The sequence below is a fragment of the Piliocolobus tephrosceles genome, chromosome 2 (assembly GCF_002776525.5).
Source record: "Piliocolobus tephrosceles isolate RC106 chromosome 2, ASM277652v3, whole genome shotgun sequence".
In the NCBI taxonomy this organism is placed as follows: domain Eukaryota; kingdom Metazoa; phylum Chordata; class Mammalia; order Primates; family Cercopithecidae; genus Piliocolobus; species Piliocolobus tephrosceles.
This window is the reverse complement of record NC_045435.1, coordinates 176,110,524-176,134,833: the sequence shown is the minus strand read 5'-3', so window position 1 is coordinate 176,134,833 and position 24,310 is coordinate 176,110,524. Positions and strand designations below refer to the sequence as shown.

The window sequence follows — 24,310 nt, the reverse complement described above, 5'->3', positions numbered from 1 at the left end:
CTGCTGTGATGAGATATTCCATTTTAAATATTCTATTTTTTTGGACTGTTTCTTTCCTGTGAGTTGGAAATACTGTAAAGAGTGTTCAGTCAAGTATATACTATTTTAAAAAATCAACATATATGCTATTTTTCCAGGACAGCTGTAGTGCCTTTGTATAATAAGCACAATGAATTGCCATTTAATTTGATAAAATAATCCATACTTCACTGTGCCTTAAAAAGGACATTTGAAGCCTCCTTTTCTGTTCTTTTCTCATTTTGGTATGATTGTTATACACTGGTATTAAAAATTAAATGTCACATCACAGCAATTCGTAAGGCCCTTGAAACTCCGTTTAGTTATGCTGTTACTGTGATTTTTTTTGTGCCCTGAGCAGCAGTGCAGACTAATGAGAGTGCCATGCATGATTTCTGTTGCAACTCCTTAGCTATTGTTAATAACATTAAAGCAGCCATAGAAATACATAAAAGAATGAGTGTGGCTGTGTCCCAACAAAACTTTATATATTGACACTAAAATATCAATTTCAGTAATTTTCATGTATCACAAAATATTATTATTTTGATTTTTTTCCCAGACATTTAAGAATGTAAAAACGATTTAATTCATGTGCTGTGCAAAAACAGGAAACAGGCTGGATTTGGCCTATAGGCCATAGTTTGCTGATACCTGATTTGTACTTTCAGCTTAATAGAATAAGCTGGCGTACTTTTAAATTCTCCATTGGCCTTTAAGTATTACTAATAAAAATTTGGTGAAAACTATCCATGAATTGAATATAGGTTTTTTTATTTTATTTTATGCAGGCAGATATAAAACCATTTATTATGAGGAAGTAATTCCTAGAAGAATCTTCATTTGTACTGTCACTTTATGTGAACTGGAAAAAAACAAAAGTCTTTCTTATATGCAGTGGTATTTCAAGCCTCTAGGATTTCCCCCATGCCATTTCCTCCTTCCTAGATGTAACTTGTGCTCATTGAGCTTAGATTCTATTAGGAAAGATTGCAAGTAAATAAATAAACATAGATTATGTGGAACTATTTCGTAGCTTATTGTAATCAGTGGGAACTCTGGAAAACCAGATTGTGAAAATTGACAGGAAAAGAAGACTGATCAGCTGGTGTTACTGCCTGTGTATACCATGGTATCAGCATAGGTAGTATGCAGGTACTGCCACCACCACCGCCTCTGACATTGCTGCCACTGGACTTAGCTCTATTGCCACTATCACCTAGCATAATCTTTTTATTCTTGTCTTTAATTAACTATTCAAATTTCCTAGTATAATTCATGTCATCCTATATTTGGAATACTTTGGATTCAAAGCTCACCAAATTAGGAATGGTATTCAGATTCTGGGTAGCTTAAAAAGCATAACAAATACACCCAGGAAGAAGGCTGTAGTGAGCAAGCATAACAGTGGAATAAAATGAGGGAAGAATTCCTTGACCTTCTAAACCAGTTCTTATTTTCCTTTCATTCTATCTGATAGGTCCCTGTATTAACTTCTGAAATATTTTTCATATCACATGTTTATTAATTAATTAAACTATTAGTAACTAATGATTAGGTACTAATTATATATTTGTGCGATGGTTTTGATACCTGTCTTTAAGCTCCACATGACCTAGTCTGTGTTGTTGATAATTGTATCCATAATACCTATCACAGAATCTGGCCCAGAGAGAGGGCTCAGTAATAGTTGTTGAATGAATAAATAATGTTTATGTGTGTGTGTGGTGGGGGGCAAATCATGATGGCTCTGGTGAAAAGGAATTGAAGGGTTTTGAGCTCGAGAATGAAGTGATTCTTTTTTTTGCGGGGGACGGAATCTTGCTCTGTTGCCCAGGCTGGAGTGCAGTGGCATGATCTCGGCTCACTGCAACCTCTGCATCCCAGATTCAAGCAATTCTGCCTCAGCCTCCTGAGTAGCTGGGGCTACAGGTACATGCCACCATGCCCTGCCAATTTTTTGTATTTTAGCAGAGCCAGGGTTTCACCCTTTTGCCCGGGCTGGTTGTGAACTCCTGAGCTCAGGCAGTCCACCCACCTTGGCCTCCCAAAGTGCTGGGATTACAGGCGTGAGCCACTGCACTTGGCCTGAAGTGATTCATTTTTAAAAGATTAGACTGGCTGTTTTGGGATAGGTGGGTGAGAGTGAAACAACAGTGGAAGTGGGGAAAATAGCTATGATAGAATTAAGAAAGACTAGGTTGGAGGTCATGGCAATTGAATTAGGATGAAGACAGTTTTTGTGATTACTTAAGAGGTAGAATCAATAGGCCTAACTGATAGATTGTATTTGTAGGGGGAAAGAGAAGAAAGTGAAATGGTTGATTCCCAGGTTTTTGGCTTGAGCAAAAGGATGAATGATATAATCCTTTTCTGAAATAGGAAATACTGAAAAGGATCAGTTTTGAAGGAGGAACTCAAGAATTTAGTTTTGGATCTATTGAGCATAAGCTTTTTTGTTTGTTTGTTTTTGTTTTTGTTTTTTTAGATACCCAAATAGAGATGTCAAATAGACAACAGGATAAATGAATCTGGAGCTTATGAATGATATGCATTTTTCCCACATGTACATATAGGTTGCTGTTAATGCTGTGTGTGAGGGTGAGATGGGTTAGGAAGAAAGTATAGCACAAGACCAGGGCCCAGAACTGATCCTTGGGGAGCTCTTACCTTTGGTGGCTAGAGAGAAGAACATGAAATTACAAGAGAATTGAAGAGCCATTTTTTTGAGAAAATGTAGAAAACCTGAATGATGTAATATTATAAAAGGCAAATGAGGAAAGGCTGTGAAGTATTGAACATGAGTTCAGCATGGGCTTATCAACATGAATATGAATGTTAGACAGTATCAGATGGTTCTAAGAATTGTATAAAGAGAAAGATGATAAAGTAGACTTTGGATTTGGTAACATGGGGGAAACACTGATGACTTTAGCTAAGAGTAATTGTTGGATGTGGTGGGAAGTAGGAAAGGGGAGATAGAGTATGTGTATAGTTCTCTCTTTCAAAAACTCGAACTGAAGGGAAGCCTATGAGTAACATGGTAACTGAGGAAACTGGTTCCAGACCAAAATTCTGTGTGTGACCAATCAGACATAACCATTGGCAATTACAGGGTTTTGCCTGGCAGGCCTCATGGAAGAAAGCTGCCCTCCTCATACTGCTATACATACATGGCACACAGCCAGTGCTTTGCAGTTTTCTGGAGGGAGATGCAGCCAATGACTCAGCCATACCCACCTCCCCATCCCCGGCCCTGTCTATGCTTATCAAAGAGCTTCATGTGGTAACAAAGCAGGTTTACCTAAGCAAATAATTAACTTGGGAAATGGATATATACATAGAAGCCACATAAAATAATTAGTGATAATTAAGTGCCAGACTATTGGGAGTTTTCTATAAGGGCAGTGCATTTGACCTTGATATCCACAGATTTAATATTCTGTCTAGTCGAAGTGATGTGGCCTGTTGTTTGTGACAATTTGTAATTTTTGTGTGGCATGACTTAAAGTCTGTGTTATGAAAGGATGCTGTGAAGGAGTGATGTAACTTAGCCAATGAATAAAGCCTGCTACCTGCTCAGCACTGTATCTCACAGTGGTTTTGTTTTCTTCTCATGTTAACGTATTGGACAGTCCTCATCAAAGGTCTGTGTAGTAATGATGATGTTGACAATAATTAGTAATATTTGCTAAATGCAGTATGCTGAGCACTTTACATGCATTATTGCATTTTCAACTTGGGACATTTGCAAAGATCCTACCGCTTACCCATTAAATATCAGGAAGGACTGTAAGTTTAGAGATTAAGAAATTATTATGAACATAGTCATGGTGGGAGTTTAATTGGTTCTTGTACAATAAATATAAGAATTTGTAGATTTTAACAGGAAGAGAATATTGTTTTAGGTAGATCAATGGATGAGCAAAATTATGGAGGTGATAATGAACTGGTTTAAGAAGAGTTACATATTGGCAGAAAATTGTTAGCCAGGTAAGGTAGATTATAAAGAGGGCAATGACGTAGACTTGGGATATGAAGACATTGATGTTAGGGAGAAGGTATTGGAGGACTTTTGGTGATTAGTGATAGGAGCCAAAACTACATAGACAAAGTGGGGATACATTATTGAGGAGTTCACCATTTCTGTTTGTCTCGTGCATTGCGAACATAACTGTGTTCATTATCTCTATTTCACATTCTCCATCTCTAAATTGAATTAATCTGTAGCTTAGATAATCACATACCAAAATTAGAAAGATTCTATTTGTATTAAATTATGTAGATGGTATAAGGGTGAACAAAAATGTAGACAAGGTTTTCAAAGTGAACACTAGAGGTAAAAGGTATGTACATAAATAATTTATGATTATCGATAACAGGAAAAATGTGAGCTGAATGTAGACCCAGAATAATACACTACTCAATAAAACTGCTGTGAGGATTTTTTTAAAAATATTTTAAAAATTGGACTAATATTTTTTTCATGGAAGACACTTTAGAATACATACAAACAATTAGAATGAACAAAAGAAGCACTCATAATTCCACTGTCAAATACTGTTTACTTTTTGGTTTATATCTTTTTAGATAAACACACATGTACCACACTGTACACATGGATGTATAAAACATTCCCTCTTACATTTTGTAACATGCTTTATAAAAAAAAAAAAAAAAAAAAAAAAACTTACTATAGCACAAGACCATTTTGTGAAAATATATAACTACGTCACAATTTTTAATGGTGATACCGTTTTCTGTTGTGTGGTTATTATATTTTATTTGACAGTTTGCCACTATTGGGCATTTAGTTCTTAGGGTTTTTTTGTATTAAATACAATGGCGTGATTAATATTTTGTGAATGTATCATTGGGATAAACTTAGAGAAGTAGACTGTGAGGCAAAGGCTTTATGTGTATTATTGAGAATGTTGATACATTCTCCCAATTGCCCTCCAGAAAACCTGGTTATTTTCTGCTTCCACTGGCAGTGCATGAGGATACCTGATTCTCAGCACCTTTGTCAACAGTGGAAACATTATCATTTGTTTTCACCTTTGCTTGTTTGCTAGGTGAAAAATGGCATTTCCTTTTATTTTATGGATCTTTACTGTATACTATAAAAGTTTCCTAACTATATAAATGTGTTAGCTATTTATACAGTATGTGTTTTGTGAATATTGTAAGAATTTAATGAGAATGTAAGTGTAAATGACCAGGTTCAGCGCCTGGCATATAGTAGCCTATCAATCAGGGTTAGTGTTTATTGTTACTTGAATCCTCACCACTTTGCTGCCTCCTTCCTAATCATGTTTCCAATTAAGGAGTAAAGGAATATTGTAAAATCTTGTTTTATTCTTGAGGTTATTTTTAGAGTTGACATTAATAAATTCTCCCTTGACTAAAGTTTGGGAATTGAATTCAAGTTTCTAGCTGAGTGGTATAGTGTGATCTACTTAATCTCTTTGAGCCTCATTTATCTCATCTATGAAATAGGTATAATAATTACATCTCTTTATGATAAAATCTTAAGTGTTAAGTGAGCGGATTATGTAAAGCGCTTGGTACAGCGCCTGACAAACTCTGTTCAGTATTTCCTCACAGGTGGAATCTCTGAGAAGGTCAGTTCACTTAGACAAATACTATGAAAATTTAAGTGCCGGGAAGTGCAAAGAGGTCTTTAGGAAATTGCAAATCATTTGACTTGAGCAAGAATCTTAAATTGTAGGCTGAGGAGTTTGATTCATTAAACAAGGAAAGACTTCATTATTATTTCCCAGCACTATTAAATGCTTACTTGATTAAAATTATACCTTAGTTTTCAGTTTCCTGTTGAGTTAAATAGGAGAACAGAAGTTAAACAGAACAACAACAGAAGGAAGAGAAAATCATCAGAAGACTTTAATAATTGAAGACTTGGATAATCAATTTCTGAGTTATTCAGACTTTGCTGTTTTCAGGAAAAATATCCACATGTTGCACTTTTCCCTCAATTTTTTTTTCTCCGCCCAAATGGAGTCTCACTCTGTCACCCAGGCTGGAGTGCAGTGTCACGATCTCAGCTCACTGCAGCCTCTGCCTCCTGGGTTCAAGCGATTCTCCTGCCTCAGCGCCCCAAGTAGCTGGGACTACAGGCATATGCCACCACACCCAGCTAATTTTCTGTATTTTTAGTTGATACGCGGTTTCACTGTGTTAACCAAGATGATTTCCATCTCCTGACCTCATGATCCACCCGTCTCAACCTCCCAAAGTGCTGGGATTACAGGCATGAGCCACTGTGCCTAGCCTTTTCCCTCAGTTTTAACAGCTAAAGACATAATAGGATATATTTATTACCTTCTATTTGGGATTGTTGACTGTGTTGCATATGGGAATATATTGCTTTTATGAAACTATTGGGACATAATTTTATAGCAGAATTTTTGGAAGTAGAAATTGTATTTTAAAATTACATTTAAATTTAGATTATTTATAATGTAAATTTAATTGATATTTAAATATTTGTACTTATATTGAAGTACTAGAATGCATGAATTTATTTATGATTAAATAGTGGAGATGAAGTATACTAGGTTTATTTCCCCTTATAAAAATTATTTAACCCCAGTTCTGCAAGTGAAATAAACATTGTATAAAATCATCAATGATTTTTAAATCTAAAGATTATTCTTTTCTTATACTCCAGTTTTATTTATAAGGATAATCAGTTTTATAAATAAAACTCCAGTTTTATTTATAAGGATAAATGTCTGAAAATAAGGGGTAAGTTAACTTATTGTACATCTGTATGCAGAATAGTATGCAAACATTAAAATATTATATGCAAGTATATTATTGACACCCAGAAGCTATTTACAATATAAAGTAGTGAATACATTTAAGCTATATAACAAATCAACCATGGTCCCATTTTTGTAAGAAAAATAATTGTATTTGTGCGTATTCATAAGAATGTCTGGAGGAAAAAACAAGGACATATTGAAGCTATTATCTTTGGCTAGTAGGATTTCAGGTAACTTATTTTTTCTTCATTAGAACCAGATGTGAGTTTGAATTTTTCTACAATAAGCATTTATTATTTGCTGGGTCACTTGTAGCCCATGTGGCACCTTTGTGCATATTATACAAGATGTCTTTTTCCTGTGGATGCATACCAGGATATACTGTTTGGCCAGGGCATATAGCTTTTAGCTTCCACTTGCCCCCTTGATTTTTTTGTTTTTTCATAATGAACAACATGCACAACTGTATGTGATGGACCTAAAAACTTACATTATAAAAATTATTTTTAATTAATTAAAGTTGTATGACCTTTTAATACATCTTCTCTGGGCAGATCATTCTCCATACTTGAACTCTGCCAGGTCACGCTGGACCTTTGAGCTCACTCTTCCTGCCTCCGCTCTTCTATGTACTCAGTCTACCCAAATACAATGAATCTTTCAGGATCTAGCTAAAATTACCCTTCTCTTTGAAATCTTTTCCAACCACTCTAACACATCTGGTCATTTTTCCTTTTTATGAACTTTCCTTGAACAAGGTCAAGAGCATGGGTTGAAGTGGGGGGTGATGGTGAATAGCTTGCGTCTCACCTGCTAACTCCAGACAACTGGCCTTGACTCCTTAGTAAAATGTGTTGAGTTGCGCCTGGCCTCAGTTGGAAAGAGAGTTGTCGTTGATGATAAGTGTTTGTCCTGCATGTGAGAAATACGAGATAGATAGCATGTATCACATGCCCTTTCACTGCCTGGATTGGACGCTAACTATTTTATATACCATCTTCTCTCAGTATCTGTGGGATATTGATTCCAGGGCCTACTGCACATACCAAAGTCTATGGATTATTAAGTCCCTGCAATGAAATGGCATAGTATTTGTCTATAATTTATGTTTTATATCTAGATTACTTATAATACCTAGTACAACTTAAATGTTATGTGAGTGGTTGTTATACTGTATTGTTTAGGGAATAACGTCAAGAATAAAAATCTGCGCATGTTCAGTACAGATACACGTCCCCCCCCCCCCCCCCCCGAATATTTTTGATCTGCGGTTGGTTGACTTCATTGTTGTGGATTCACAGATAGGGAGGACTGACTGTACTAGCCTTGGTTTGACAACACAGTTTTTAGCATCTGAGGCATAGATGCCATATTTCTTCTTGCTTTTTTTCTGTTGATGATGTTTATGTTGTTATTGTTTTTATTATCCCCTCAGAATTTATGGTGGAGCTAAGGGAGCTTAGGAAATAACGTTTCTGTTGTACTTCCTTCACCTTGACATTTCAAGTCTGTTTCTGCTATAATTTATCTTGTGTCTAAAAGATCTCTTTTATTGGTTCTTTTACATCAGCTCTACTGATGACAAATTTTTGTTTTCCTTTGTTTACAACTGTTATCTAGAGCATGACTTCAGAAATATTGAAATCTCTTCTCTTTCCCCTGTAGACCCTTTCTATGAACTCTGTTTATTTGATTGGTTTTAAGTGGCAAAACTAATCCATACCAGCTTAAGTGTTCAGCTTTCCATTAAGCCAAGTGTATATCATAAGTCCTTGGCTGTTTAACATATTTAATTTAAACTTGTCCTGACATAGTGGATGCTCACTAACATTTGTCTATAAAACTAAAGGATCTTAAAAAGAAAACGAAACACTTAAATTTTGTTACTATGGTAGACTTACCTGTGCAAATGATTTATAGTTTCTAGAGCTTTTTTTATTACCAATAATAATCAGTCAGATCAAAAACTACTTGTAAAATGTAAACATCTGAAAATCATCATTCTGAACCATAGTAACATAAGAATATTCATTTAGAGCCGCTAATTTGCAAGGTGTTCACCAATCAAGAGAAAAGTGCTCACTTCAAGAGAAAAGTTAGAATTTAATTCTAACCAAACCTGCGAAGCAGAAACTGAGAATTTCAGGAAGATCTTTGTGGATCAGAGTACTGACATTAAGCATTTTTTAAAATTGGGTTAAAATACAAAAATAGAAATTATTTTTCCTTGCTTTTTCCAACACACTGTACCTTCTTGCAAATAGAACATAAGAATGTGCTTATATCAGGATATCTGTAGTGTTCTGTTGGATGCTAGCCAAAATTTATCTATTTGTCCATCCATCCATCCATCCATCCATCCATCCATCCAAGATTTGATATTTGAAAATGAGACTGACTTTCATTTATGGGTATTACAGTTGAAATGGATTTCAAGGCAATTAAAAAAGCTGAAACTTATGTAAAGATTTTTTTTTGTTTTGGAAGTGGAGTATAGTCATTTGGTCCATTATTAGGCTGTTGTATTGAACCAGTATTTACTGAGTGACTTCTGTATTATATGCTGATTATCTTATTAATTTGTGATTTTGAATGTAAGGTGAGAAAAATTTGAGAAATATATAACTGAACAAAGACCATGAGTAAATAGTAGAGCTGAAATTAGAACTCAGCTTTTTCTTAGATTTATATTATACCAAACTTTTTATTCATCAATAACATTTGATACATAACCAAATTTAATACATGTAAAAATGCTTTCATTATTGTTTGAGATGGAAAATGTAGATTTTTAATAATGTATGTGGTCATGCTTTTATAAGCCTTCAGTGACATCAAGTAAAAATCCAACTCCTGTAGATTTTGCTTTATGAAAGAAAAAATACAAAATTACCCATGATCTTAGCTCTTATATCCATAGAAAACTGCAGCATACTAATCTTTTAAAACTAAATAATATGTTTAGTTGATGACAAAAAATCTACTGTACATTTTTATTTCAGCCAGGTGTGGTGGCTCACACCTGTAATTCCAGTTCTTTGGGTGGCTGAGGTGGGAGGACCACTTGAGGCTAGAAGTTCAAAACCAGCTTGGACAACATAGCGAGACCCTACCTATCTCTACAAAAATTAAGAAAAAAACTAACTGAGTGTGGTGGCACATGCCTGCGGTCATAGCTACTTAGGAGCCTGAGGATGGAGGGCCACTTGGGCCCAGGAATTAGGGTCTAACTAGATGTTTCTATTGGATTCCAGCCTGGGTGACAGAATGTCTCCTAAAAAAAATTATTATTTTTACTAGTTAACTCCACTTTTCATAATTACTGTATATATACACATTTTTTACATAGGATAATACATATATTACTGATTATAATTATATTTATATATAATTATATAAAATTATATATTTAATGTTTTATTTACTAAGGACTTATTCAGTGGAATGATACTTTAATGCTACTTCAATTAGTTACGTGATTTATGGTTTATGAGTATTTTATAACTAAACCCTCACTGGAATTTTGGCTTGCTCTTTGAAATGGTTTTGGTTTATATTTACTTGGTTAAGTTTCTACTCATCCCCCCAAAAAAGTCACTTTTCTTTTAGATATCTTTTGTTTCTTAAAATTGTTTTTAAGTAATCACTTTTATAAGTAAATCTATAATAGATTTCGGATTGAGATAATAGGGAATGATGAGAAAAATTGTCATTACTTGACTGGGAAAGTAATTTAAGTTATTTTCCTAAGCTTATATTTTGACAAATGTAGATGCAAAATATTAATAGTAAAGGAAATTGCCATCATCAGAAAGAACAGTATTTTTTCAAAATAAATATCATTATTAAGTGTGGCTCTTTAACTTGATTCCTCTAGACTACTAAAAATCTGAATGTTCACTTGGTATGATGGATATTGTTCTTCTGTTTTAAGAAAAGGAAAGAAAAGTCAATGACTTTCTAGTAAGACTAGATCTAAAATATCTTAGTTTTTTGTCTACAAATTTCTTAAGAGGACATAAGCTTTATTATAGCAATAGATTTTAGACTTAGAGTATATTTCTTTTGGAAAAATAATGAAATTTGTTTCTAACAAAGGGAAAGTAATACCTAGTTTTAATTTTTTTCTTGCCCGCCATGGCATGATTGATACATGGCATCTTCTCACGCCTAAGATTGAAACTATCAGGTGCTACCTGGTTTATTTAGGTCAACCTCAGCCTTTTCCCAGTTAATTTTAAAATGTCTGCTTCATACATGTTGAGCCACTGCATTTCCTGCTTTAGAGCCTGGTGTTATGCCAACATTACTATCTGTGCTGCCTCAACTACAAATTGGATGAACAGCCTGTGACACTTTTTCAATATTATTACATTAAACCAAGTGGATTTTGATTGATAACCTAATATTCAACTAATGCAGAACATCAATCATGGCAAGTATATTAATTATTTAATATTGCAGTCTAATTCAGAAATCGATGTGCTGCATGAGGGGAAGGGAAACTCATGGTTCCCAGAAGATTTAAGACAGGGAATGATTAAAAAAAGACCTGCTGTACTCCTGTGTGTTAGTTCAATACAAATCTTTATTCATTTGCCAATAATCTCTTCCCATTTTCCACTTCAGGACCATTTTATCAGTTTTGAGACCTATAATTGAATTAAGTCTGCTTTCAGCACAGGGCAAAAGGAGTTGCACAAATATTGATGAAGTCATGACAGGGACAACCCAAGAGACAGACCACTAAAGAGGACAGGTTTTATACCGTTTGTTGTAAGATCCTTCTATCAATGTCTTGGATGTTGCCTCTCTATTTTTTCAAATTCATTAAAACTTTTAGAATCACTTTTAAGACTTTTGTGTTTAAATATCCTCCTTCATAATAACGTATCTATAGTTTATTTTTTATCTTCATCTACATTATCCTTCTTACTCTTTCACAGCAACCTGGTATGTTAGGTAAGGCAAGTAAGCCTCACATCATAGGTGGACAATCTGAGATTGAGAAAAGTTGGATTTTACTCAAGCTCACATGACTATTTTGTAGTAGTGTTTAAATTTGAGTGTAGGCACTCTGCTTCTAAAACCAGTATTGTATGTCATACTGTCTTGTGTTGTATTTATGTACTCATGATACTTTACCTGTGTTGTTTTGAGATGGTCATTCTTCCTTATCTTTCTGACCAAAGTAAAAGTAAAGAAAACTGATTTTCATGGAGAACTTGAGTAAACTTAGGTGTCCCAGTGTGATATGTTAAGCTTTATGTATATGCAAACCTTCCAGATATAAAGGAAAACTTACTGGTTTATCTTTCACTAGACTAGAATATATTTAAGTCTCTGACTCTCATATATGTTTATATTACCTAAAATTACCTTCTTTTCATATATACATACATACATATGTATACATACATAATACATACATATGTATGTATGGGAGTAGGGAACTTAAATGTATTTTGTCATTAAACCATTAAACTTGCTGCCCCAGCTTTCTTTTGGTTCATATTTGCCTGGAGTCATGGGAAACCTTTTTTTGGGAAACCCTTCTGAATCGGTTTGTATTGTGTGTCTTTTGTAAATAATACGTTGCTGGATTTTGTTTTTTTTATCCAATCTGAAAATCTTTTCTGGAATTTCAATTCCAGGTGATTATGGATGAACTTTCTCTGGTTTTCTTTTTAGTTACTGATTACTTAGATTACAATAATTGCTCAATTCTAGGCCATCCTTTACTTGCCTTACCTTGTTGATTCTTCCTGAATTTATTTCCCTTCTTAACTGCATTATATTCCTCAAGAGTTCTTTTAAATAATGTCTTTGTGTGGTGAATTTTCTGAAACCTTGCATGCTGAGAATTTCTTTACATTTATTTGTATTTAAATAATAGTTTATTAGCTATATGTTAATTCTTGGTTCACAGTTCTTTTCCTGTAACACTTTATCTTGAGAGTTATTATTACTCCATTGTCTTCTTGTCTTCACTTTAGTGTTGAGAAATCTAATATCAGTGTTACTCTTCCTTTGTGTAGGGGACTCCTTTTTCATTCCAGAAGCTTTTTGACTTTTCTCTTAATCCATTATAGTCTTAAATGTCCATATAATATGTTTTGCTGTGGATTTTTAAGCATCCTTTTCAGCACTCTATGTGCCCTTTCAACCTGAGATTTGAATATTTTTATATCTGGGAAATCTCTGTCATTATTTCTTCAAATATTTCTTCTCTTTCATTTTTTTTAACCCTCCTTCTAGGATTCTCATTATATAGATGTTAACACTTCTTTCTACTCCTGTTCTTAATTCTATCAATTGTTTGTCTTGTCTTTTTGCCCCCTCCCTATGCCTTCTACAACAGTTCTTCTACCCAGTTTTCCAGCTTATGAATTCATCCTCTGTCTGTATCTATTGTGTTTTCAATCCATCCTCTGAGTTCTTTATTTCAAATGATTATGTTTGTAATACCCACTATCATATATTGGTTCTTTTTCAAAACTTCATTTTCATACTTAGATTTCTAAAAATCATCCCTTTGAAGATGTTATTATGTTCACATTCTTGTTTATTCTGTTTTCTCTGGATAAGATTATTATTTTTTTAAATTCTGGTTTATACATCTTACAGTTTTCCTTGTGGGTTCATCTATTTTTTCCTAACAGCATTTAGCTGCCTCAGATAGTAATTTTAATCTAAAAGGAGGGGTAAAAACCTAAGATCTGACTTGTGCTTCTCCAGGCTAATTTAAAAACTAGAGTGGACAACCTCTAGTGTTCTAGTGTAGCCTCAACTACTTTCCCCATTGTGGCTCCCACACCCTCAAAAACAGTAAAAATAAATAAATAAATAAATAACCACCCACACCCTACACATGTTCGTGCACATACATGCACCTGTACCTTCCTCCTAATACTACTGTTTTATCTCAGGCAGCAGCTCAGTGTTGCAAATTGCCTTGCTCTTTACATGGGTTGGAGATAGAGTGGGACTGTGTAGTACTGCTCAGAGACCTGAACTGGTTGCTACTGACTCTGTACCCAAGCTTGTAGTTGTGATTCAGATGTCATATCCTTAAATATATTGATTCAGTCATTTTATTGGGTGCCGGAATATAAAAATTAAAAAGATGGAATGCATATCGTCAAGGAGTTTTAACTTCACTGGTGTAAGTAGGAAAGTAAATTGGCATTTATAAAATACTGTGGTCAGTTCTGTGATGGGACGTGCCCAGAGTGTTATGGAAACAAATAGAAAGAATTCATTACGTGATTTGTGGGAAAGGGAGGAGTTTTCCCCAATTGAAGAATGGTTTAGGATGAGTCCTGAAGGGTGGATTTTTGTTAGGGAAGATTAGAGGAGGCTGGGAGGAAAGGAGCATGTTAGGTAGAGGGAGAAAGTGGTTCATTGGTGAGTGAAACCAGGTTAGTAGCTTGTTGTGGCTGCTGTTGTTACTTTTCATGTAATGTAGCATTGACAAGATAACAGAGGGAATAGGTAAACTGCAGTCTGGTAAGATATTGTAGATTTTAAGAAGAGAATTGACATAAGTTTACATTTTAGAAAAATGTTGCTGTGTTAATGGAGAATAAATTGACATGGGACAAGGCAGAAACTATTGACATTCAATAAGAGGATATTGCAGCAATTTAGGGAGAAAAGATGATGGACTGAAATACCATAAAAGCTGTGAAGATAGAAGTTGTTAGATCTAATGATAATTAAGGATATTGGATAGCCAGGGCCCTGTAGTTGATTACATTTGGTTACGTTTGATAGTGAAGGAAAGGGAATGTGCCAGGAATAATGTCTAGTTTTCTCTCAGCCATGCCATTCAAAACATTTTATAAATATCTTTTAATTTAAAGAATTACTTAGAAACATGGCAAAGCAATAGCCTATACATTTTCTTTTTGTTTTAAAGAACAGTTTCTTGTCCTCATTCTAAAATACAGGTATCTCAGAAAATTAAGTGATTTTCCCTAAGATTGTGGCAGATACAGTTGACAGCAAACCTACCCTGAAATGAGACTATTTACAGTCTTTGTTTATCCCATTTTGTGTGGACATTAATAGGTTTCTTTCAGAATTATTTAATGTGTATGATGATGAGATGCTGCATCAGACCCTCCTGGCACCATTGTATGACATACCTTAACCTTTCTAAAATCTGAAATATTCTGATAAAGCATGTCTATCCCCAGCTGTTTCAGATACTGAAGTATGGACTTATACTTTGAATCTGATCACTTGTGTTCTTTTTATATTGCAATATTATTTTCTAATAAGAACCATTTTGTGACAATGTAGCTGTGGGAGAAAGCGAAGTAGATGTGTATTATATAGCACAGACTCTAAGATAGATTGCCAAGTGAAGATACAAAACGGGGTGTATAATATGCTTCTATTGTGGATTTCAACAGACATAGAAGGGGGACACACACACACACACACACACACACACACACACGAGTGCATAGAATATCTTCAGAAGGATAAACCAAGATTGAGAACTGAGAGTCAGTGATGGTAGGAAGACTTAATTTTATTTATTGTGTGTGTGTGTGTGTGTGTGCGCACACACACTTACATATATGTTGCCCTGTTCAGATGTTTCACTATATGTTACTTTTTTGTTTAAATTTTAAGTTATACAAATAACTGTATTTGAATGTTCTTGTGAAAATGTAAAGATTCATTTGACTTCCAGCTCTGATAAATGCATTAATTTTGTAATGATAAAGTATAAAATAATTATTTATATAGATAGTAGCCTTCTCTCACACCTTGCAGTAATTTATTCCTATCATTTGTCAGTACGACTACAGACATTAGAGATTAAATAATGAGTTTCAGAAACCATTAAATATCTAAACATTGAATATATAGTTTTTCTAAGATTGCCAGAAGCAGGAAATACAGAAGAGAATGGCTGAAAATTAGTGCTAATCAGTAGAAGTGGGAATTTACTCCTAATATATCAGACTGGGCAGTGAGAGCAAAGATTGGAAGCCATGAGTACAGTTTTCCAGCAGCAAATCTGAAGGGAATAAAAATGGAGAAATTTGGAAAGATAGTATAGCAAGACAAAGGAAACAGGTAAGTATATCTTTGGCAAAGAAAAAGTAGAAGACAGAAATAGAAAAGAAAGTTGAGACCTCTCAGAGAAGCGAGGAGATGTGGGGAGAAGATTAAACATCATGAATATAATAATGTTGTTTATTGTTGGAGGATTTATATTAATAATTACTTTCTGCATTGTGGTAGGATTATTATTTTTTGTTAAAAAAGGTAATGCTTGGTACATATAATGGAACTAAAATACTGCTTGATCAGAATGAGAAAAGCCAAAGTTCATTTGTCGTAAATAAATTGGTACAGATTGAAATTAGAAAAAAATTTAACTGTTTGCCACATTTCAACAAATCTATATTTAAATTATGTTTGTTACATGTACAGATACTTGTATTTTTAGTTCCATAAGCAGTCTCTTTTACAGTAAAAAGCAGAAAATTTAATACTTAAAATATATCATGATATTTGATGTTTATGATTTCTTTGGTGATATTTTCTTTTTTAATATTAAAACGATCTCAGGTCCTGATTTGTAGTGTACATTAAATTCATAAAATTAATGACAGAGAAAATAGGTTAAGATTTAGTTATTTAGCTATGTACTCACTAATGTATTCTTTATGTGTACATTCTTTTTGTAAAAATGTAACCATTGATGGATGGATATTTGAGAAACCAAATATAATAAAATATAAGTTGTAGAATATGGGTGGTAGATAGAATCTGTAAATTTGAACATTTTCATAATGTTGGAAATAATAAAATAAACAAAATTTCTAATAGAAAAGCTAATGTGAAAGGAATAGATAACTGTGTGAAGAGTAAAATGATGTTTGTGAGTTCTTTATGTTTTTCATTGACTGAAAAATCTGAAACTTCTTTTAGTGAAATACCAATTTCGTGGTAAATCTAATATAAATTATCTGTTCACTTTTGATAAAAATTGTTTTGTCCTTAAAAACAGTGTTATGAACATAATACATATGAAAAATTACAAGGGTTTACAAAACATTTTTGAGGTAAAAAAAAATTAGAGCAGACAAGGATTTAGCAACTATTTAGAACTTTTATTCTTCTATTTTAGGGAATCTGGAAACATCAAAGCTGGATTAGAACATCTGGTAAGTTCTAATTTTCTCTTGAACATTTGCATCATCTTTGATATCTGCATTCTAAATGAACACTTTTGAATGAGCTTTGAATACCTTGTATTGAAAAGTCAACCATTTCCCAAAGGGTCAGCTTACTGTTATTATGTGAAGGCACTTACATTTTCATTTCTCTTATCATTTCAAGGGAATTTAAAAATTTTTTAAATTACTCTTTTTTGATGTAGAGATGAAATAAAATGGATGACAATCCTTGGATTGATGCTTGCTTTAATTATAAACAAAAATTGTTTGGTATAGAATTTTTGGCATATCTTGATCTGATGAAAACAAGCTTGTGTTTTAAGAAAAACACAATCAAATATTGCATGCATAAATATGTTATGTTTTAGCAATTTAGCAGCTTTGAAAGAAGTGCATAGCTTTGTCTTTCCTCATGTCTTTGCTTTATGAATAATGCATTGGTTTAAACTACATTCAGATTTAGAATATAAAATAATTGAGATGCAAAATTTTTGGTTTAAGTAAACATTTTAGAGAAAAGTGAGATTCAAACTGATTTAGCATTAAAATCTGTTATTGATCAAAAAATTGGAAAACCCATACAATTGTAGTATGTCTGAAATTCATTGAGCCCACTGTATTGAGTGTTTATTACAACATTAAGTAGTTCATTTAAAGTGAGCATTACAGAGTCATCCTCCAGTTTCTGGTCAGATCCAAATGTTGAATAATTGATGGTACAGATTCTTTTGTAAATACAGTCTAAGTAGTTTTTTAATGCAAGACTTCATTCGTATATCATACTGTAGCTTTGTTAACTATTAATGTACTTTTGTTCTGCTTCCACAAAAGCAAACAGTAGAAAGAGACAGCTTCATTTTGACTTATAGCAGTTTTTTTTTTTTACAGGAATTTTTGGTTTTTCTTTTACAGTTGATGGAAACTGAGGAAGCCTAGACTTTTAAAAGTGATCCTAAAAATTAGAGATTAATTATTTAAAAGGAGGATACAATAGAAAATTTGAGCTATGTGTTTGGGGATTAGAAGTTAGTAAATAACATGCTTATTTTCATCATTAAAAAGTATTTCCTGAACCACCGTTTATCACTTCATAATAGCACATAGATTTAGGACATATGGACATCAGAATAAACATGTTAATCTGTAACATCACATTCCAGTATCAGTTAGGGGCTTACAACAAGGAAGAACAGCTATCATAGTGCCAAAATGAGGTATCTTTTATTTTTTATTTTTATTTATTTATTTATTTATGTTTATTTTTTATTTTTTAATTTTTTTTTGAGATGGAGTCTCACTCTTTCTCCCAGGTTGGTGAGTGGTACGATCTCGGCTCGCTGTAACCTCTGTCTCCCAGGTTCAAGCAATTCTCCTGCCTCAGCTTCCCAGTAGTTGGGATTACAGATGCCCATCACCATGCCCAGCTAATTTTTTTGTGTTTTTAGTAGAGATAGGATTTCACCACATTAGCCAGGCTGGTCTCAAACACCTGACTTCAGGTGATCCGCTCGCCTCAGCCTCCCCAAATGCTGGAATTACAGGTGTGAGCCACCTGGCCTGTCTTTTATACTTTTGTTGTAAATTATTATTTATTAAAAAGACTTTATATTTACTTTGTTCATGTTCTTCAGTAAATAAAAATGCCTTTGATGTTTTACTAGTTTAAATTTTGTACTTTTTATACTTACTAGTGGCATCTCATTTTCAGTAACTATTTCACACATTTATATTGTACTCATAATTTTATCTAGCATTGTTTTTTCTAGCCGTGCCTTGGGCTGCCCGGAAAGCTCTCCAGAGCAGTTGGTACTGCAGAATTCCACTACTCACTTTAACCAAAATAGTTCCACTTTTAGTTATTTTGTACAGTAAACTTTTGAACTTTTAAATAACATTTCATCTGAAGAAAGAGGACTCTGGCTAAAATTATTTTAAAACTTTGTATAAAACATAGCTACTCATTGAAGAATAATTGTATATTAAGTATTCTTCCCTGTTTTTGACACTAAGTTATATTTCATTTTTACTTATGTCATATACCTCAAATATATTTCAAAGATAAGCATTTTGGGAATAAAGAGCCAGGACTAGCATACAGTTAGGGAGTAAGAAGCAGATGACTTGAATGCATTTTATCTTAGTTGTTTGAAAGACTGTAACTTGATGTTGTAATTGACCCACTAACTGTGAACTATTAACAATATTCATCTATCCGTGTGTCTGTTAATCCATCCATTCATCCATCTTGCATTTTACATTAATAATACTCAGTAAAGTCAGTGATGTTATGAAGAATACCTTTATAAACCTTTCTAAAAAGGTCCATGCCTAAAATGGAGCTAACCTCACAATTTATGGGTTGAGCATTAATGAAACCTGTTCTGTCTAGTACCTGTGGGCACCTGAGGTTTGTGTCTCTCCCTTTCACTGCTGAGCAGATTGTTTAGAGCCTTCTGGCATATATGTAGCTCTTCTTTGAATTGGCTGTATATCCAAATACAATTAGAAGTATATTTTTGAAGAGATCAGTGTTAAAAAATATATGATAAAATTAAAATGAGAAAAGCACCCTGTACATTTAGAATTAATCTCTTTGTATAGCTTTCTTCAGTCTTTATTTTTTAAAAATTATTTACTTAGATTATCATAGAGAATTAGCATTCTTCTAAGGGGATAAAAGCCAATATACATTTTAATAAGTTAAGAAAAATTACATATGTCACTTGTATACTTGCTACCAGGTAACGTAGTTGCCCTGTTTTTGTACTATATGTGTATATGCTCTTCTTGGTATATAGTTAGATGTAACCCTGAAAAGGAGAAAGCAAGTGTGGATCTGTGGGAAAAAGGGTGGAGTAGGTGGACTGTTCCCCTGGAACTTCTTCAAGGACTGATTTCCTTTACTTAAGTTTTTTACAATATCCTAAACCATTGATTCACCGTCTCTGTTTTTTTTTTTTTTTAATCATTTATTTCTCTCAATGTTGCCAGGTGATCCCGAGAACTGTCCTAGTATCTCATTTTCCTCAGCTTAAATTTTTTATAATATGCTGTCCAATACCATCTTCTTTTTCTTTTCACAAACTCGTTCACTACCCATAAAGTCTATGCCTATTTAAAGTTCTAGACTGAGACTTTGAAGGCTGCTGCTCTGTTATCTATTGATGATTCTTGTCTGATGATTGCAAAATATAGATTTTCCAATTCTACTGCTGCCTCCATGTTACAGCCAGCATTCTACAGTAAGGAAGAGCCCACCTTCCTTATTTTATTTATCTATTTATCAGGAGTAAGGACTCATGATTTTAATTTTATTAAATAGGTTATTGTCAATTACTTTCCTTATTTATTTTGATGCTCAGATTGTCCCAGATTTATCAAGAGAGAATCTTTTCATTATGGCTTCTGAGTTCTTATAACAAGTGAGAACCCTGACTCCTAATAACACCAATACAGTTACTCCTTTGTTCAGTCATATAATGTACATAAAATAGTTTTAGAATTGCTACAAGCATACTTTGAGTAAAACAACCCTATTAAAAAGAGTTCAAGATTTATTTGCAGTTCCTTTTCTCCAATGAGTATAGTTATGTTATTCATTTGAAATATAGTTGCATTTATTTGTTTCTGTTTGCATTCAATTTAGGTGTCTTTGTCCCCATTCCTATTGATTTAGTTATGTTTGAACATGTATGATGTTAACATGCTTCCAGAGGTCAAAATTATACACAGTGGTATTCTCAGAGAGGTGTGTCACTCTCTTCCTTTCTAGCCTATTCTCTTCCACCCCTTGTAAATAGCCAGTTTTATTGACTTCTAGTTTATTATTAATCCTTTTTTTTTGGGGGGGGGGGTAAAACTGTGTGTGTGTGTGTGTGTGTGTGTGTGTATGTGTATGTTCTTTTTTCTTTTTCTTTCTTTTTTTTTTTTTTTTTTTGCTTAACAGTGTATCCTGGAAAAATTACTGTGTGTATCATTATATTTATTGTGTTTCTTTATTAAGCGTCTGAGATTTTAGCCTACTTGCATGTCTTCCACAGTTGTATAGATGCTGGCAGAAGATATGAGATTCCTGGGTCAGAGGCAAAGTGGTTTATTGCTAACAGCACAATGGGTAGCACATGCTTCATGTGTGTATAGGTTCTCTTGACCCTCAGGTTCCAAGAAGTAATGCTGCATACTCAGTGGGTTTGTGTCATAGCTCAGTGCCTATAACATTTTTTAAGGCTTAAAGAAAATGAGTGAAAACACTGCTTATACTGTTGTTATACTGTTGTGCTTAATTAGATTTTATAATGAACTTAAGAAAATAATTTTTTAAATTTGATGAATAATCACTTACAGATGAAAGTCCTTCTGATAGTAACCCCAGGATTATATCTTTTATCACAGAAGGGTTGAAGGAGTGGAGGTGGGTGGTTATTAGATGTTGCTCCTGGCATTTTTTTTTTTTTTTTAATGCTGCTCCAAAGTTGTAGAAAGTTGACTCTGAGTTCTTCTTGTTCTATCAAAGGGTGCTGACTCCATGTTTTTTTCTTTTTTCTTCCTTTTTTTTTTTTTTTTTGGAGATAGGAATCTTGCTTGGTTTCCCAGGCTGGAGAGCAGTGGTGCAATCTCGGCTCACTGCAACCTCCACCTCCCAGGTTCAAGTGATTCTCCTGTCTCAGCCTCCTGAGTAGCTGGGACTGCAGGCACCTGCCACCATGCCCAGCTGATTTTTATATTTTTACTAGAGATGGGGTTTTACCATGTTGGCCAGGCTGGCCTCAAACTCCTGACCTCAGATAATCCACCCTCCCCGGCCTCCCAGAGTGCTGGGATTACAGGCATGAGCAACCACGCCTGGCGTCTCCATGTTTTTCCTACCATTATGTTTTAAAGTTCTGGATAATGTAGTGAGTAGTGATGCTTATTGGACTACTGAATGGGGATTCAAATGTTTACTTTCAGCTGGGGGTTTAATGAAGTCAACACGTTTTTGTTTTTCCAATTAAGAAAAAAACATAGGAGATAGAGCCTTGCCATTTGATGACAATACAGCTATTATTATTTTATAAGCAAACTATAAAAATGATGCTATCCTTTTCTCTTGGGAGAAGGATTTAGATCAGAAAATATTAGGTTGAGCTGTATGAAAAATTTTACTTTTTTAGGTCAAAATAGTTTCGTGGGTTGTTTCTGGCTTGAAAGAAGGACAGCTGTGCTGTGCCCCCTTTGGCAAGGAATGAAATGAATTATCCTGATCAGTATGATGTTTCTAAAGCTTCCTTTGTTCTCTTTTCTGAAAGTCAAATAAATAGAAGTGGCTTGTAGTAACTGTACAGAGTGATCTGGGGCAGTGCTTCACCATCTTTAATGTACATTTGAGTCACCTGCGATTCTTGCTTAAAGCACGTTCTGATTCTTTGGGTCTGGGGCACAAGTTGAAATTATGCATTTCAACAAGCTCCTAGGCAAGGTTAATGCTGCTAGTTCAGTGACCACCAGAAAGAAAAATACATTAAAAGGCATTCAGTTGAAAGACATGTGTCCAGTGAAGAAGGCTTTCTGAATCTGGTGAAGAATCTAGGTGTTTTCCTTGTACTCATTGAGTATTATTCTGCAACCTATGAATGATTGGTTGGGTATTCATAAACCCAGGGGAAGGAGTACTCCAAAAAGTTTATAGAGGGGCAAAAAATTCATCTTATCTTGCAAGAGTCAGACATTTGTTTTAAAATTTTTGGTTTAGATGTTAAGTTGTATTTTTCAGGACTGGAGTTGGAACCTAGGACTAATAATACCTTGTTAAGCTTTAAGTGGAAAATTAAATGAATGATAATACATCTTTTAGTGAAAAGGGTTACAAGTGTTTACAGCTTTAAGTGGGATTTGTTTTCTATTAATAGTTGAATAGCAAAAGAACTCTGGAGCCATACCTGTGGGTTTTGTCTCTCCACAGAGGTCTCATTTATGTTTCTTATATTGTATAACATTTGAGAGTGATGACCTACTTGTCCTTGTGGTCAAGTAACACAGTCTGACCATTTTAAGTGTTGAAAAGCAACCATCATTAATAGTTTGTTTAGCCCATCAGTGGTTTAGAAGAATATAGTTCTGCTTGCCAGAAATGTAGGCAGGCCCATTGCTATTAGGTATTCATCAATAACAATCAGGTTCCAATAAAAGCCCTTTCCTTTCTGTTTTAGACTATTTTACATAGGACTTGAAAATCAAACTGCCGTATTTCAGTTTTCAGACTAATAGCTCTATTTAACACAAGCATAAACACAGTTAATGGATTATTATCATACTTTTGGGAATTCAGTTAATATACAACATGAGCTAGAAAATGCAAAAATAGATTATAAACCCTATTCTAAACTTTCATCTATGGCATTTTAAATATTTCAGTTTTAGCTTTATATTTTCTTGCTGTGTTGTGAAAAAATGTTTTTGACATTTGTCTAAATGAGTTTGAGAGTGTATTATCTCAAAATGCACTAATGTTACCCATATACTCAATAAATTTATTAAACACTGATTAAAAATGTTAGCTCATGTCACTATTTAAGGATTTCAGCATAATAGATACCTTTCCTCCCAACATTTTAATTTATTTTTCTCACCTAAGACAATATACATTTGAGGTTTAGGGTAAAACTGCATATTAAAACAGACACTTTCCTCAAACTGTGATCATGAGATGAAACAGCATGAAGTTTCTCTTCTTTCAACAAGACCAATTCCATAAATCTTTCTCTTTCCTTTTAACAGACAGTGTGTCCTATGAATGTGTGCAAATTAAAATACCTTTAATGTGGATAAAATGTTAATGTCATGTTAATGTCATATTACTGTCATAATTTCTTAGGCAGTTTACAGATCTTAAATCTGAGGACCGGCATATAATCTAGTCATAAACAGTGCTGTGTCAAGTGATCCATTTCTCTGATACATTTTGATGAGTTACAAGTTTATTGAAAATTGCTTCTGTAATAAATGATTAATATTGTCCAGTCATTCAAATAGCATGAACTTGGGCCCTTCTCTGCCCTTCCCCAATTCCTCCTTTCACCCTCTAGAGAAAGATCTGTGTGTTTTATTATAAGACACAATGGTTTTTAAAATGGTGAGGAAATGGTGGCAGGCTGATGTTTAAAAAAAAAGGACAAGATGTCATGCAATTTTCATGATATTGTTAATAGTCTCAGAATTATGTTTAATATAGATAATTTTTTTGACTTTTATGCACCTGAGGTTATTAAAGCTTTTAAAAATAAAACTATTCTAAATGCATTAAAGTAACCCCCACTTCCC

At 33.8% G+C, this 24,310-nt stretch overlaps 1 protein-coding gene across 1 annotated transcript in view; it reads left to right on the top strand.

Moving 5' to 3' along the window:
• Window positions 1-24,310, top strand: part of RSRC1 (arginine and serine rich coiled-coil 1) — a 411,876-nt gene that overhangs the window by 168,118 nt on the left and 219,448 nt on the right. Inside the window, exon 5 of the mRNA XM_023223365.2 lies at window positions 16,963-16,999. Within this exon, the coding sequence (XP_023079133.1) occupies window positions 16,963-16,999 (37 nt within the window). The remainder of the gene's footprint in view (window positions 1-16,962; window positions 17,000-24,310) is intronic.